Below are 18,334 nucleotides of genomic sequence, written 5' to 3' on the forward strand. Positions count from 1 at the left end.
AAGAGTTGTTGGATCAATTTCTCATGATCCCCTACTGTTTTTAAGAGACCTCTCTTTTCACAGTCACTGGCTGCAATTTTTTCTTCTATACCTGAGATTCTATCTTCGGACTCTTTTATTCTGTTGTGAACACTCTCCATGGAGTTTTTAATCTCTTGGATATCTCGTTGAATCTGTCCTATGGATTCCATTTCTTTCTTGTATTGGGCATTTATTGTTTCCAATTCTTTCTTATGCTGGGCATTCATGGCTTCCATCGTGGTCTTGAGCTCATCTATTTTCCTCTCAGTTTCTGTTCTAGAGTCTTGAATTGTAACTTTCATTTTGCTCATCATTTCTATGATTATCTGGGAAATTACTTCTGTTCTATATTTCTCTAGAGCCTGACTGATCAGTTCTGTTACTTCAGGGTGTCCTGATGATTCACTATCAGACTTTTCATCCTCATCTGCCCCTCTGTTTGCCATTGGTGAACTGGAAGTCTGTCCCTGTATCTTGCTTAAGCTTTTTCTCATTTTTACTATTGTTGGGTTGTCCTTAGTTTAACCTTTAGGTTATTACTAAAATCTTCCTGATATAGTTGGGCTGCAACTCTCTAATGACTCACAGACATTCTCATTTTCATAATACCAAAGAAAACAGCTCATTGAATCAATCATAATCCTTTATCCTAATTGATACAATCAGCACCACAATGTAATGAATCACAATTTGCAAACTGACCACTTATGGTAGTCATCAGTCTAGCACCTTCCAACCATGTGAATTAAATTAAAATCAAGAAGCACTCCAAAGCATGCTTACAGTGAATAAACTTTTCAATAAGGATATTTACCATTTAGAATGGAGGCTTAAGACAGAGTTAAGACAAGAGGAGTAGATCAGTAAAATAATTAGAGAAGGTTTCATATGAAGCCAGAAGACGTAGAATGACCAGAAAATAATCAGGAAACTGTTAAATTCAAAAGGAACAAACAAAATAGAAGTATAATAACCCCTGAGTGAGGTAGAATGACATAAGAAAAGAACATAAAGAAAAGAGAAAAAAATAATGAAAGAAGAAATCTGAGTTAGGACAAGAGCAGAAACAGAAAGGGAGATAAGGGATAATATAGTGGAGCAAGAGACTGAGTTGGAGAAAGAGGACAGAAAAAAAAAAAAAGAATTTGCAGAGTGAAATGAAAAAAAAGAGAAAGAAACAAAAATGAGTTTGAAGGGCCTCTTTCAGACTATATCACTGCTGTCATAATATATAATATGCACTGCCATGTGCAGAGCCAAGTCCCCTGATCTCAGCTAGCTGGTGGCAGAACCCCATGACTCAGACTGACCTTGGGCTGCAAGGCCCAGACTGAGTTCCCCGACCTCCTGAAGGGTTGAACTCTGCTCAGTTCTACTATAAGTTTCCCCCACCCCTTCTTTAAAGATGTTCAAAGTTGAAAGCGCCGGAAAATACTTTTTATGACCACCTCTGCCTCTACAGAGTAGGTCCAAAGACTGACACAATCAGGAGGTCTAAAAGTGCGAGGGGGGAGGTTGGGGAGGTTCAAGGGCACCCATGCGGCTACCTTTCTGGCACTGAAGATGGTGGCAGTGGTGCCGGCAGGGGAAGGCCTGGACAAGCAGGCCCTCTGGCACTGAAGATGGCAGGAACGCCAAAGAAAAATTTCTTAAAAATAGTAAGGGACCAGGAGAAATCAATCCATCAGGTACTAGATGACTCAAATAAGAGTAACCTAAGACTGATAGGAGTCAATGAAGAAAGAGGAGAGAAGGCAAATGACATAAAAAATCTGTTCACAGAAGTAATGGCAGAAAACTTCCCAAGTAGCAGAAAAGAACTTGACATACAGCTAAGTGAGGCTTATAGGAGTCAAACTAGCCATGTTAAAAAAAAACAAAAAACTACACATAGGCATATAATAGTTCAGATTCCAGAAACCCAACAGAAGAATGAAATTCCACAAGGAGTTAGAGAAAAGAAACAAATCACATTCCTTTTCACAAAGGAAATCCCCAGGAAATCACAGCAGACTTCTCAACACAAACCCACAAGGCAAAAAGAGCATGGAGTAACATATTTCAAGGCCTAAAGGACAACAACCTCCAACCAAGATTGATGTACCCTGCAAAACTATCTTTCCAAATTGATGAAGAAATAAAATACTTTTATGACAAAGAGCACCTTAAGAACTTCATGAATACCAAATCAGCACTCCAAAAAATTTTATACTATATCCTAGGAAAAGACAATGAGGACCACAATCCCAGGAAACCCAGCAGAAGGAATCCATTAGGCAAAACAAGAAACTAAATGTAAAGGGGGAGAATCCAACAAAAAGAAAAAGTCATGACAAGGATAAATCAATATATATCAGTTATAACCATCAATGTTAATGGTCTCAATTCAACAATCAAAAGAAATAGACTGGCAGAATGGGTCAAGAAGCAAAACCCAATAATATGCAATATACAAGAAACACACTTAATTCAAAAAGAAACTCACAGACTGAACGTTAAAGGGCGGAAAACAATACTCCATGTGACATGAACCCCCAAAAAAGCAGGAGAGAAGCTATCATCTTTGCAGGTCAAGTGGATTTCAAACCAACAATAATTAAGGGAGACAAAGAAGGCCAACTACATCCTTGTAAGGGGAATAATCCAAGAGAAAAAAAAGATGATAATCATAAATATATATGCAACAACCGCTGGTGTGCCCAATTATATAAAACAAATACTAGTGGAAATGAAAAATCATATAAACACTAATAGAATAGTAGTGGGGGACTGCAATGCCTCACTGTCAAAAATAGATTAACCAGATTAAAAAGAAAAGGAAATACTAGAACTCAATCAAACTCTTGAGAAAAAGAACCTAACAGATGTTTACAGAGTGTTCCACCTCACAAAATCAGAATACACATTCTTTTCAGGTGCTCATGAATAGTTCTCCAAAAGAGACCACATGCTAGCTCATAGAACATGTTTAAGTGCAAAGATATTGAAGTTATCCCCTGTATATTATCAGACCATAGTGCAATGAAATTGGAGATCAATAGCAAAACAAACCGCAAGAATTTCATAAACACATGGAAATTGAACCACACACTTCTTAATAAACAATGGGTCACAGAGGAAATTATAAATGACAATGACAATACAACATACCAGAATCTATGGGACACAATGAAAGCAGTCTTATGAGAGAAATTCATAGCAGTGAATACTCATATTAGGAAAATAGAGCAAGCTCAATTACACAACCTGATATGAACCTAAAGCTTCCAGAAAAAGAGCAGGACAAACCCAAAGATCATATAAGGGAGGAAATGGTAAAGATCAGAGCAGAAATTAATGCAATAGAGACTAAGAGAACAATACAAAAAAAAAATCAATGAATCGAAAAGTTAGTTCTTCAAAAGAATAAACAAAATTGACAAACCCTTAGCCAACCTTATCAAAAAAAAAAAAAAAAAAAAAAAAAAAAAAAAAGGAAAGAAAAGGACCAAATCCATGCAATTAGGAATGAAAAGGGTGAAATTACAACAGATCCATCCAGCAGAAATCCAGAGGACCCTCAATACCTTCTTTGAGAAACTATATGCCAATAATATGGAAAATACAGAAGAAATGGACAGATTCCTAGATACATATGAATTATGAAAGTTAAATGAAAATGACCTAAAAAATTCTAAATGACTCAATATCAATCAATGAAATTGAAAACATAATTAAAAACTTACCAACTAAGAAAGTCTGGGTCCTGATGGCTTAATTGCTGAATTCTATGAGAAATTTAGAGAGGAACTACTGCCATTACTGTTTAAACTCTTCAATGAAATTGAAAGGGAAGCAATATTCCCCAAATCATTCCTGGAAGCAAGCATCACCTTGATCCAAAAAGCAGAGAAAGCCCCAAACTAAAAACAGAACTATAGGCAATCTCACTAATGAACATAGATGTAAAAATCCTTAATAAGATACTGGCAAACAGAATGCAGAAGATCATCAAGAATATCATACACCCTGACCAAGTGGGATTTATCCCAGGGTTCAACATATTCAAATCAATAAATGTGATGCACTATATTAATACAGTCAAGGACAAAAATACATATGATCATCTCAATAGATGCAGATAAGGCATTTGACCAGGTCAAACACCCATTCAAAAATAAAAAATCTCCAAAAAAATGGAATAGAACGTCTCTATCTCAATCTGATAAAAGCCATCTATAAAAAACCAACAGCCAATATCATACAAAATGATCAAAAACTCAAATCCTTCACACTAAAATCACAAACAAGACAAGGATGACCACTGTCACCACTCCTGTTCAATATAGGTTTGGAAACATTAGCCAGAGCAATTAGACAAGAGAAATAAAAGGAATAATGATAGGAAATAAAAAAGTCAAACTGTCATTATTTGCAGATGACATGATACTCTATTTAGAAGACCCCAAGAACTCCACCAAAATTAGACTTAATACCCAAGTTTAGTAAAGTAGCTGGATACAAGGTCAACACACAATAATCAATAGCTTTGCTGTACAAAATAAACAGACTCAGTGAGAGAAAAACTGGGCAAACAATTCCTTTCACAATAACATCCACAAAACTGAAATACCTAGGAATCCACCTAACAAAAGAAATAAAAGACCTCTACTCTGAAAACTACAGCACTTTGAAAAAAGAGATTGAAGATGACATCAGAAAATGGAAAGACATCTCTTTCTCCTGGGTAGGAGGAATTAACATAGTGAAAATGGCCATACTTCCAAAACTGCTATATAGATTCAATGCAATCCCAATTGAAATTCCAGCAGCATACTTCACAGGTCTTGAGAAAACAACCCAAAAACTCATTTGGAACCGGAAGAGACCTAGAATAGCAAAAGCAATCCTAGGCAACAGAGACAAGGTAGGGGGTATCACAATCCCCAACTTGAAGTTATACTACAAATCTACTGTGATAAAAACATCATGGCACAGGCAAAGAAACAGACCTGAGGACAGATTAGAAGATACAGAAAAAACTCCAGACACACTCAGCCACCTAATCTTTGGCAAAGAAGCCAAACACCCTCACTGGAGGAAAAATAGCCCTTTAGTAAATGGTGCTGAAAAAACTGGGTTTCAACTTGCCAAAGATTAAAACTAGACCTGTATCTCTCACCATGCACTAAACTAAAATCAAATGGATTGAAGATCTAAATATTAAAACAGAAAAACTGGGCCGGGGATTTAGCTCAGCGGTTCGGTGGCCTGCCTTGCAAGTGCAAGGACCAGAGTTCAATCCCTGGTACCAACAAAAAACCAAAAACCAAAACCAAAATCAAAACCCAGGAAAACTAAAGTGGCTGGAAGAGAAGTTTGGTAGAACTCTTGAAGACACTGGTATAGGAAAATTTTTTATGAAAAAAATCTCAGTTGCTCATGAACTAGCACAATCAACAAGTGGGATGTCTTGTTATTCAAAAGCTTTTGCACAGCAAGAGAAATGACCAATACTGTTGAGACACTCCACAATGTGAGAAAAACTTTTCACCAGCTCTTCCGCAAAGGTCTACCATCTAGAGTATAAAAAGAACTAAAAAAAACCAGACCTCCCAAATTTAAAGACCCAGTCCAAAAAGGGCATCTGAAATGAACAGACATTTCTCAGACAAAGAAGTAGAAATAGCAAATAAACACTGAATTAAAAAAATCATACCACAATGATATATGTGCACCTATGTTCATAGCAGCATAATTTGTGATAGCTAAAACTTGGAAGCAGCCCAAACGCCCATCAACAGGAGACTGGATAGACAAAATGTGTGTGTGTTTTTTTTTTTAATAGAGTACTACTCGGCCACAAGAAATGAGAAACTAGAGACATATATAGCTAGACAGATGCACATTGAGGTGATATTCTTAAGTGAAATAAATAGGACATATATGTGTAAATACCAAACAGTTTCTCTGGTGTGAGAAATGGAAAGTATAAATAAGGACTAAAAGGTATAATAGATAATGTGAAATAGGAAGAAAAGGTACAAAGTGGAAGGGAAGTGGGAGTTGTAGGGGAAAAGAAAGAGGGGAATGGAATTAATATAAGAAGAAAAAAAATGGAAATAAAGTCTTTGTAGATAAGGAAGGGTGGAGGGGTTGAAGGGAAGGCAGGGGAATGGGGAAAAATAAGAACCAAGATGGATTATGTAAAGGTGCAAATTTCCAATGATGAATGTCATTATACTGTATACCTTAAATGTACCAAAAAAATTATTATTATTTTTTTTTTGGTACCAGGGATCAAACTTGGGTCCTTGCGCTTACAAGGCAGGGAGCGGAACCACTGAGCCAAATCCCTGGCCCATCAATAAAATTAATTCTTAAAAAGTTAGGAACAGATAAAACTATTTCAAAATATGTTGAATCCTTCTAATGTTTGGTGTACAGATCTAAAAATTATCTTTTATCATAAAATTGACTAAAGGTATTATAAGTTTCTAAAAAATAATCGTTAGAAAGGCCCCTAAGATTTTGCCCAGCTTCACCACAAGTGTGTCAACAATGCGGCTAAGTGCAGAGCAGGAAAAGCAGCTAATTCTTAGTCCCTCAGCTCTTCTGGGGACACCTCAGTGTTGGCTTCTTCTTCTGGATGCCCCTCAGAAAGAATCGCAGAACCCTTCAGTCTTTGCCACATCGTATTTGATAAAACTGTAAGACTTGTGTCTCACCATGAACACTACAACATGGACAAACCCAGTATGTCCTTTAAGAGATATCTCTATAGTATTTAACATATCAAAATAAAAGTATGGATCTCAAAGAGGCATTGAAAGATAAAATAAAATTAATTTAAAATACTAAATAAAATGAAAAAAGAAAAAGCCAGAAAAGAAGAGATAAACAAATTCAATAGTTGGGGACAAATATTTTAGATTCATGAAATATACCAGTGTGGCATGTAGCATCTTACCTTTCATATTCTAATCTCTTCACTAGGTAAGTGTTGTTCTTTCTATAGTCCTGAAGCTGGTCTTCTTGCCGAAGAAACTCCTGGCGAAGCTCAGCAAGTTGCTCTATCCACACAAGAACCAAAGGGAATCAAGTTTATTCATTGCAATGCCTCCTACTGAAAAACTATGGGATATTTTCAGACTTCAATTTCTTTACTTATATTCTCAGGCAGTTAAAGTATATAACTAATAGCACATTTAATTGCCTTTTGTAACACATCCTGGCCAATAAAATTAATTTTTAAAACAATATAGCTTTAAATGTGTTCACATCAATCTGAAGTACTTTAAAATTATGCTTCATATTGTGCAGACACATGCTAAACTGTAGAGACAGTACCAAAAACCACCTATCTCCATAAACCTATCTGCTTTACAAAAGTACAAAAACAAATCATACTTGTTAGATATGATTAGAATGGGTACTGAATTCAAGGCTTGTCTACCAACTTAGGTGCCATTCACTTCAGAGCTTATTTCCTAGTTCTGCTATTGATGCCAGATTCACATAACCCAAAAAACTGTTTTCAAAGCTCATAATTCTGATCTAGGATTTAAAGTTTTGGGCTATTATAAATTACATGAAAATCTAGGTTGGATAGTACTTCACCACATGGGCTTTTTTTGTTCTGATACTGGGTTGGGGGAGATTGAATTTAGGACCTTGAACTCACTATGTAATAGCCCAGGCTAGCCTTAAACTCAGAGCAAACCTCCTGCCTCAGTGCTGAGATTACGGGCCTGCACCACCACACCTGATTTGTTATTTTTTGATTTCTTGCTGATGGCCATTCTCTCTGGAGAATGGAATTGCAGTGCTGTTTTAATTTGCATTTCTCTAATAGCCAGTGATATTGAGCATCTTTTCATGTATTTATTGGCCACCTGTACTTCTTCTGTGAAGTGTCTATTAATTTGGCTTGCCTAATTTTTGATTGGGTCTTTTATTTAGGGGGGACCCAATTTTTTAAAAATTCTTTATATATTCTAGGTTTTAGATTATCAGATGACTCATTGGCAAATATCTTTCCCATTCTATAGGTTGTCTTTACACTTTGTTGGTTGTTACTTTTGCTTTGCAGAAGCTTTTGAATTTAACATGATCCCATTTGTTGATTCTCAGAACTATTTCCTGTTCTGTTAAGAAAGTTCTTGCCTATGCTTATGATTTCAAGAGTTTTACCCATCTTGTCTTCCAGCAGGTTAAGTGTTTCTGGTTTAACATTTAGTTCTTCAATCCATTTTGATTTTAGTATATGGTGAGAGATCTAGATTCAGTCTAGCTCAATCTTCTGCATATGGATAGCCAGCTTTCTCCACACCACCTAACTAAAGAGGCTATCTTTCCTCCAGTGTATATTTTTGGCCCCTTTGTGAAAGATCAAATAGTTGAATGTGCTTGGGTTTACTTCTGCATCCTCTAATCTGTTCTACTGATCCTCATGTCTGTTTTTATGCTAGTACCACGATGTTTTCATCACAGTAGCTTTTCAATATATCTTCAAGTCTAGGACTGTGGTACACCTCCTGCTTTGCTCTTTTTATTCAGGATTACTTTTGCTATTCTGGATCTCCTGGTTCTATAATAAATTTCAGGATTGTTTTCTCCAGTTCTGTGAAGAAAGTTGTTGGAATTTTCATTGGGATTGCACTAAATCCTTATATCAATTATGAAAATATTGCCATTACGAATATATTGGTTCTGGCTATTCAGGACTAGGATATCTTTTCATTTTCTGATATCCTCTTCAGTTTTCTTCTCAGAGTACTGTAGTTTTCACTGCAGAGGTCTTTTGCTTCCTGAAGTTAATTACTAAGTATTTATTTTTTCTTGGGGCTATTGTAAAGCAGTAGTTTTCCTTAATTTTTTCTTAGTGGTTTCATTATTAGTATACAAGAATGCTATTGATTTTTGTACCTTGCTAATGATAGGAAAAACTTTTATAAAAAGTAAAAACCTATAAAGTGTTACAATGTAAAGTGGCTTCTGCTGTCTCTAACATCAGTTTGTTTTGTTTAGCTCAAAACTAATAGGCACCAGAAGGCACTAATGGCTGAATGAGGCATTTGGTCTTACCCTGAGATAACAGGGCACAATAAGGTCTTGAGCTCCCAGAGAGACTGAAGCCACCTGATCATAAAAGTGTCAAAATAAAAAGGACCATTGCCAACATTCGCTCCTGTGACCCTGAACACCCCTTTCCTATTGACTAAAGTAGATAACTAGGCAAATCTTAAAGGTAAACTCCCCAACTGCAAAGAACTATTACGTCTGGGTTCAAAAGATTAACTATTCTGTGACCGTGATTTGAACTGTGAGAATGAAATGTAACCACCCAAATGAAGTCAAGGCTGTAAAACCCTGTAAAAGTAGGAGTTGTAACCCAGTACATTGTCAATCCAGGCACGGCTTATGTGTGATCGACCCTTATCGATGAGTAAATTTATTATTTTACTTCCATTCTGCTGCCTTTCTGTGTATCACTTACTGATTCCTTCCATAATGCTACGTTACTGATTTGATTTTATTTTTTTGTACCAGGGATTGAACTCGGGACTTTGCACTTGCAAGGCAAGCAGTGGAACCACTGAGCTATATCACTGGTGCTACAATACTGAATTTTATTATTAATTCTAGAGTCTTTTGGTGGATTATTTTAGGATCATCTATGTCAATGAATATGAATGTTGGCAGTAGGTTTATCAAAAATGGCTACTATCAGACTGAAATAAGGTCTTTCTATACCTATTCTCCTCAGTGTTTTTAATCAAAGATTTGGATTTTTTCCAAGGTTCTTTCTCTGTCTGTTGATCATGTGACTTCTGTCCTTGCTTCTATTTATGTGATGTATTACACTTACTGATTTGCAAACATTGAACCATCCATGCATGCCTGGGATGAAGTGTACCTGGTTATGATATATGATCTATTTGATGATTTGTTGCATTGTTCGCCAGTATCTTCTTGAGGATTTTTGCATTCATATTTATGAAAGAGGTTGTCTTTAGCTCTCTTTTTTGGTTGGATCCTTGTCTGGTTTTGAAATCAGGGCAATGCCAGCTTCCAGGAATGATTGTTGGGACTACTTTATCCCATTCAATTTCATTAAAAAGCTTGAGAAGTATTGGTATTAGAGCTTTAAGTTTTTGTAGAATTAAGCAGTGAACCTGTCTGGACATGGGGTTTTCTTAGTTGGTATGTTATTTATTACTACTTCAATTTCATCATCTGTTATTAGATTATTCAGGGTTTTTAAATCTTGGTTCAATTTTGGTAATTCACATGTATTTAGGAATGTATCCATTACTTTTGAATTCGCCAATTTATTTGCATACAGGTTTGCAAAGTAGTTGTTAATAAGTTTCTTTTATTTTGGCAATGTCTGTTGTGATTTTTTACCTTCTTTATTTTTCATTGCATTGATTTGGTTGCTTCTGTGTTTTTGTTTTTTTGATACCAGGGATCGAACTCAGGACCTTGTGCTTGTGAGGCAGGCAGTGGCATTACTGAGCTAAATCCCTGGCTGATTTGGGTCGTTTCTCTCCATTTTTTGTTTAGATTGGTTAAGTGTTTGTCTATTTTGTTTATTCTTTCAAACAGCCAACTCTCAGATTCATTAACTCTGTGTGTGTGTGTGTGTGTGTGTGTGTGTGTCAATTTCACTGATTTCTACTGTGACCATTATAATTTCCTTCCTTATACTAGCTTTGGGTTTGGGCTGGTTTTTTGTTTGTTTGGTACTGGGGATCAAACTCAGGACCTCGCACTTGTGCGACAGGGGGTGGAACCACTGAGCTAAATCCCAGCTGGATTGTTCTTGTTCTTCTAAGATCTTGAGGTGCATTATTAGGTTATTTATTTGGATTTGCTGTTTTTGTGATGTGGGCATTCACAGGTATGAACTTCTGTTTAAGGCTGCTTTCATTGTATTCCATGTTTTGGTATGTTGTACTGGCATTACCATTTAGTCTTATTTCTTCCTTGATTTCTTATGCAACTTACTATTTAGTCAAGATTGTACTGTTGAGTTTCCATGCATCTGAATAATTTCTGTGTTTTCTTTTGTTGTTGGTTTCTAACTTCATTGTGCCATGGTCTGGTACTATGCATGGTATAACTTCAATTATTCTACATTTACTTAGGGCTATCTATTGGCTAGCATGTGGTCTATTTTGGAGAAAGTTCCATGTGCTGTTGAAAAGAATGTGTATTCTGTTGGTGTTGAGTGAAACACTATATAGATATCTAAGTCCATTTGTTTGAGAGCTTTGCTCAATGATTTTTTTTGTTGATTTATTGTCTAGTTGATCAATTTGATTCATTTATACTACTAGTTTTAGTTCACTGAAAAGAAAGTTTTGTGTTATCTCTTCTTTGTAAGAGACTTTTTTGTCTATGCCTTATATTCTGTTAGTCTCCTACTCTGAGTTACCTTTGAAATTATGATACACACCTTATTAACTATTGTTATTCTCTTATGAAATTTAATTTTTTCTTAAAATAAAAATTTTTTAAATTAAAATACTTTATTACAGTAAAACACACTGCCATTAATCTTCCTCAAAATACTCCTCCTTGCTTCAAATACACTTATCCCATCATTCTTGTCACTTCCTGAAGCAGTTCTGGAGTCCTCTTATAGGACCAGAAAAGGTAAATTGTTTTTCTTTTATTGAGTTTATTGGTACATTTTAGGTATACAGTACAGTTACATTCATTATTGGGATCTTGTACCTTTACATGACAGGTGGTCTTGGTTCTCATTTTTTCCCCTTGTCCCTGCCCTCCCTTCATCTCCTCCTCCCCTCCCCATTTACAAACACGTTATTTCCATTTTTTCATTTTCTCATATTTTCTTTTCCCTTATTACCTTTCCCCTACCCTTCTCACTTTCCCTACACCTTTAGTCAAGATCCTAATGAGATAACTGACATTGTGAAATGGGAAGAAAAAGGTAAATGTTTTTAATGGATTCAGGACATCAAGGCAGCCACAATAATACAACCAAAGACATTCATCGAAGAAAAATTTCAAAACTGCCTCAGAAAGTGGCAAGAAGGGTCAGGGTAAGTATTTTTGAAGTGAGGGGGACTATTTTGAGAGGCAACTAACAGCAATGTGTCTTTTACTGTAATATATTTAAAAAATTTAAACACTGTATTTTTTTATCATGCCCTGTATTTTTAAAAAGATGACGTCGGGCTGGGAGTGTAGCTCAGTAGTATGTTTAGCATAGGTGAGGCTGTAGATTCAATCTTCAGCACTAAAAACATTTTAAAAAATAAAAGATACAAAAAGCATGTGTTAATATATTATATAGAACCGGGGATTGAGCTCAGTGGTTCAATCGCTTGCCTCCCAAGCTCAAGGACCAAGTTCAATCCCTGGTACCTAAAAGAAACAGACAAACATATAATTGTGTCCATATAAAAATATCAAGGTGTTCTGAATGAGTATGCCTGGTGGTGAGATTCTGAGAATATTCTTTTTTTCTCTCCACTTTTTTTTTTTGTGGGGGGTGCCAGGGATTGAACTCAGGACCTTATACTTGCTAGGCAGGTGTGGCACCATCTTCTCTACTTTCTAATTTTTATTATAGAATTATAACTGTGGCAATATAAATAAAGATTTAAGTCACATGAACATTTCCTGATATATATATATATATATATATATATATATATATATATATATATATATATATATATATATATATATATATATATATATATATATATATATATATATATATATATATATATATATATATGATTAACTGTAAAATAATCAGGTATGAAAAAATCAGTAATTTGTGCTGGGCTAGCGAAACATCTCAGTAGTACAGCACCTGCCTAGCAAATGCAGGGCCCTGGGTTTTATTGCTGGAGCTACAGGGGTTAAAATTCAGTGATTTGTGTGGTCACAGTTAATAATCTTTACATACTCAGATTTAAATTTCTTCTTTTATTCTATGAATTCTCCAATATGTAAGCACAGTCAATCTACCCAACCTCAGAAATATGTGATGAATCTGTGGCCATAAATAGCACATTCAGCTTGTTACCATATCCTGTCCCCCCATCTCTTAAGATACAGGGATAGAAAGAACAGAAATACTGCCTGATCCCAGTTGTGAATGTTAATTCTATAGGAAAAAATGAGATCTGTGTAGGAAGCAGTGACAAAAAGATTTGTGGATAGGAATGGAAGGACCAGTTCAATTAACCTGAGCTCAGTGCTCTAGGACTGGATGTTATTGTAGTTAAAACAGTCAGTAACTACCAGGAATGGATTAAAACTGATATTCCTTCTGGTAAAGAACCATTCTTCTCAGGGAATATGGAAAAGAAAGATCACAGTCCCTTTTCACTTTTGGGTTAGGCTGCCTTTTCCCACACTATAAAATGCCTAAAATAGCTTCAGAATGAACCTGTAGCTTAGTGTATTTCAAGGTTTCAATGTATTTTTCCCCCTCTCACAAAGCTTGCCACTGTCAAAACTCCTTTACCAGGAAACAAAGTTTACATTTAATTATATAGAAAAAGGCTAAGTGAAAATAAAGGGCTTAAAATGTAATTGTCAAAGAAAAACAAAACATTAATATAAATGAGTTTTAGCCATTATAAAACATCAGATTCTTTTCTGTTTGAATACAGGAAAAGGATTATAAAGCAGAGAGTTAACTGATACCTGACATGGGTCAAAACAAAGACTTGAACTACAAAAAGTAAACAGGCCAGAAAGTAAAATTTTACTTTCAACTGACTGGCATGTGTTTTCATTATATGAATGCAGGATATTCTGTGTCTTGTGCAGTTGAACTTCAAGAAATAAGAGTGGGGTGGGTAGCAGCACAGTTCAGTGGCACAGCACGTACCTAATATGTGTGAGACCATGGATTCAATCTCTACCACAAAAAACATAAATAGTAATATAACAACAACAATAATAAGGTCTAGGGAAAAAGGATTTGCCCAGGGGCAGCTTTTGCTATTGTAGCGGTTACTGTTTTGTAGTATGGAGGATTGAACCCGGGGTCTCACACATGGTAGGTGACTACTCTACCACTGAGCTACATTCCTAGCTCTTTTAATTTTCTGTTTGTTTTTTTGTTTTGTTTTAATTCTGAGAGTGGTCACACTAAGTCATGCAGGCTGGCTTCTATTTGTAGTCCTACTACCTCAGCCTTACAAGTGCTGGGATTATAAGCGTATATAAGATGTCCACCTATGACCAGTTTTTAAAACAAAACAGTATGTATTTACTTCTACAAAATTGTGGCTTCAAATTTTCTTTCCATATAGGTATACTAAGAAGGAAAGCTGTTTAAAATCAATTCATTACTAAGTTACAAAAGTTACACTAATGAACTTCAATCTGAGACCAGAGATGTAGCTCACTGGCACTGCACCTGCCTTCCAAGTCTCAGGAAGTATAAAAGTTATACAGCTCTACATTCAGATTAATCTTCTTATCTGCTAAGGAGTATCATGCAAAATTCCAAGATATTTCAAGCCCTATCCAATACCTAATGGCTTTGCTAAATGAAGAAGTACACTATACTACATTACAAAGCTAGCTCAGGTTGCTACTTAGAGGATGATAACAAAAGATTCTCTAAACCTAAAGAGACTCAAAATAGCAATAAAGGGATATTTATGACATCAGAAAATATGTAGTACCAACAAGCTTAGAGCAAGCTTTTATTTTTTTGTTTTTTGAGACAAGGTCTTACAATGTACTATATAGGCTAGCCTTGCATTCACTCTGTACCTGGCTGGCCTAGAACTTGTAGTGATATTCCTGCCTCAGCTTCCCAAGTGCTGGGATCACAAGTGTTCGCAAACACACCTGACTGCAAGCTTTTAAAAAACATAGTTCTGTTAACCACAGTGTGTGAGGGCCAAGAGAGTTGGTTCTCAGACCCCAAACTCCAAAAATCCATCAGATGCCAGGTGTGGTGGTGCATACCTATAATCCCAGCACTCGGGAGGCTGAGGCAGAAGGATCGCCCCAAGTTCGAGGCCAGCCTGGGCCACATGCAAGAGACACTGTCTCAAAAAAGAACACCATATGGTATAAGTAATATGAAGCTGAGTGTAGACTTTGTTCTCCTTACCTACTTTTCCCATAACAGAGTAAATCATCTCCTATCACTTCATCTAAGAGAAAACATGTATCTTAAAATTTAGTATTATTAATTTATTACATATTTATCTATTTTCCAGGTTTCTTTTTTTCCCAAGGTTTCCAAAACATTAAACTTGGAGGAGGATCAGTCCCAGCATCTTGACCTGAATGGGTTATTTGCAATCACACAACACAGGGAGAATGCTCCCCACCTTTTCTCTAGAAACTGGATAGCCTCTGATGCTACAGTTCAATTTACTTTGAAGATTCTCTTAAGAACATTTCATTACATGAACCTTGTCTAACACAAGATTAAAATGCAGACCTTAAATTTTGATTTGTACCATCTATAAAATGATATAAATAATTCTTTATTATATCTTCAGACAAAAGTACAAATGTTTTACCACCAAGCCTTGTTCAGAAAATCATTATTTCATTTAGCTATTTAACTATTTCTTAACTTTTGAATATTTTAGAAACTTGATGACCGTTATCTTTAATCTATGATTTTCTTACCTTTTAAATGATGTATGTCGGCCATCTGATATGATATGTTGTTCTGCAGTTTAACCTGAAATAACAATTAAATTTTCATTTTACTAAAGAATATGTAAATTTGCTCATATTCACTTTGAGCTTGATCAAAAATTCAAACACAGGGCCGGGGATTTAGCTCAGTGGTTCCCCCGCCGCCTGCCTTGCAAGTGCAAAGACCTGAGTTCGATCCCTGGTACCAAAAAAATTCAAACACAAACTGATTATTTATACCTTACCTCTTTTAAAAAGAATTAGAGGTTTATTCTAATTTTGTAATTTTTTTTAAGTTGCATGGTACTATTCATTTTACTTGATAGTGTTAAGTTCGAGTTAAACATAATATAATGATGTTTTTCAATTTCTTACCAGAAGACTTCTAATTCTATATTAAGCAAAAAATTAATTGCTTAAAACAATCTCAAAAGTAATCAATGCTTATCAAGTTCCCAGAGGATAAGACAGCATCATGTGTTAGAACATTCTACTTCAGGATTTATCACCATGCTCACTGTCTTCTAGGGGCCAAGTACTGTAAAAAGAACAGGAAGAACTTAAAAGCATACCAAACCAAGACTGAAATTAAGGCTTACCACTTAATCTAAAAAATTTAAAAGGCCTTAGGTAAACCATGGGTTTATACACTTCTGTGTCTCCATTCTCACTTTAAACAAGCTTCACCTAATTGTAATAGGTAACTAAAATACCATTACAAATCAGTTCTCCAGTCTCCCACAATGCAACTTCATTTTGAAAGGCACATGCAGGTTCATAATGAGCAGAAGTACTAATAAAAATGGCAAAATGACTGTGACAAACACTAATCTCAATTTTAAAACACACTTTTTTTTTTTGGATTTTTGGTTTTTTTGAGACAGGGTCTCACTATGTATTTGAGACTGACCTGGAACTCACTATGTAGCCCAGGTTGGTCTCCAACCCACAGCGATCCTCCTGCTTCAGCCTCCCGAGTGCTGGGATTACATGAGTGCACCTCCACACCTGGCTAAAAACACACTTTTAAAAGTTTTGATTTGGAAATAATTATAGATTCACAGAAACTTGCAAAGGTAGCAGAGAGAGGACCCATGTACCCTACACAGTTTCTCTCTAATGGGTACATCTGACATTACTATGGCATACTACTATATCAAATCAGGAAACTGACACTGATTCAAGTATGTATAGCTATATGCCATTTTATCATACGTGTAAATTTGTGTAACTACAGTTCCAGTCAAGACAAAGAACCTTTCCATCATCAAAAAGAACTTCCTTAAACTCTCCTTTATAGTCGCACATCCTTGTCCTCCTATCCAGTGCCACCAGAGGAAAGAATACAAAGCAATTTTAAAAACGGAAGAGTGGGGCCAGGGATTTGACTCAGTGGTTCCACCGCCTGCCTGGAAAGAGCAAGAGCTCGAGTTTGATCCCTAGTACAAAAAAAAAAAAAAAAAGAAGAAGAGCAATATTGCTGGGTGGGGCTGGTACACACCTGTAATCCCAGTTACTTGCAAGGCTGAGGCAGGAGGTTCCAAGTTTGAGGCGGTCTAGGCAACTTAGTGATACTTTCTCTCAAAAACAGAATAAAGAGTGGTAGGGATGTAGCTCAGTGGTAGAGTGCCTGCCTGGCATGTGTGAGGCCCTGGGTTCCACGCCCAGTACTGAAAAGAAAAAAAGGGAAAGAAAAAAGAGTAGTCTAAAGGAATGAGTAGGCCAGGGAGCATCTAACAGTGTAATTACTACTGAAATTCAAAGCTGAGCGAAGCGCTGTAGAAAGGAGTCTGAGAAGGCGCAGAAAAGACAGCATGAGGCAGACATGAAGCTCCACCCAAGCGTGATCTGTCTAAAGCACAAGAGGGGAAGAACAGCAGGAAAGAATATGGAAGGAAAGATCACAGAGAGCCTTTCAGAACCAAGCAGTCTATTCTTCAATTGGCCAATGACTCAAATTTAAAATGAAAATGAATTCATAAACAAGAATCAGATGAAAGCACAACCATTCTGGCTGAAGCAACAGACATCTAGGAGTCTTGATTTGTTTCCCTTGAGGGTTTTTCAAGAATAAAATTTAGAATATAACGCTGATACACAGCCATAAAAAGGAATGAAGTACTATACTGGTGCTTGATACAACATGGATGTGCTCTGAAAACAGTATGGATGTGGAGAACAGTAAGTCACAAAAAGGATAAGTACTGTATGATTCTACACACGAAGAGGCAAATCTATAGACTGAAAGGTAATCTAAAGGTTAGCTAATCCATAGACTGAAAGCAAATAAGTAGTGCCAGGCCCTGGCAAAAGAGGAACGATGAGTGACTTGCTTTGAGTGTGGAGCATCAAACCAGGGCCTCATGCAGAGTAAGCAAACACTCTACCGCTGAGCTTCAATTCCAGCCCCAATGAGTCACTTGCTTTTATTTGTGATCATGCTATGTAACCTAGGTTGGACTTGAACTTTCATTTTAGCCCCGGCTGGCCTCAAGCTGCAATCCTCCTGCCTCAGCCTCTTGAGTGTTGGCATAACGAGTGTGCTGTACTACCATGCCCAGCAAAGGAATAACTCCTTAACGGTCACAGGGACTCTTTTTAGGGGGATGGAAATGTTCTGAAATTAGTGGTGATGACTGCACAACACTTTGAATGTACCAAA

At 36.3% G+C, this 18,334-nt stretch overlaps 1 protein-coding gene across 1 annotated transcript in view; it reads right to left on the reverse strand.

Annotated features, from left to right (window-relative positions):
• Nucleotides 1-18,334, reverse strand: part of Golm2 (golgi membrane protein 2) — a 117,770-nt gene that overhangs the window by 67,665 nt on the left and 31,771 nt on the right. Inside the window, exons 3-4 of the mRNA XM_010624863.3 lie at nucleotides 15,661-15,715; nucleotides 6,971-7,073 (exon numbers count right to left, since the gene is read on the reverse strand). Coding sequence (XP_010623165.1) covers nucleotides 6,971-7,073; nucleotides 15,661-15,685 — 128 coding nt within the window. The 5' untranslated portion in view covers nucleotides 15,686-15,715. The remainder of the gene's footprint in view (nucleotides 1-6,970; nucleotides 7,074-15,660; nucleotides 15,716-18,334) is intronic.

Source organism: Fukomys damarensis, unplaced genomic scaffold, assembly GCF_012274545.1.
Source record: "Fukomys damarensis isolate Sample0158 unplaced genomic scaffold, DMR_v1.0_HiC HiC_scaffold_17, whole genome shotgun sequence".
Taxonomy (NCBI): domain Eukaryota; kingdom Metazoa; phylum Chordata; class Mammalia; order Rodentia; family Bathyergidae; genus Fukomys; species Fukomys damarensis.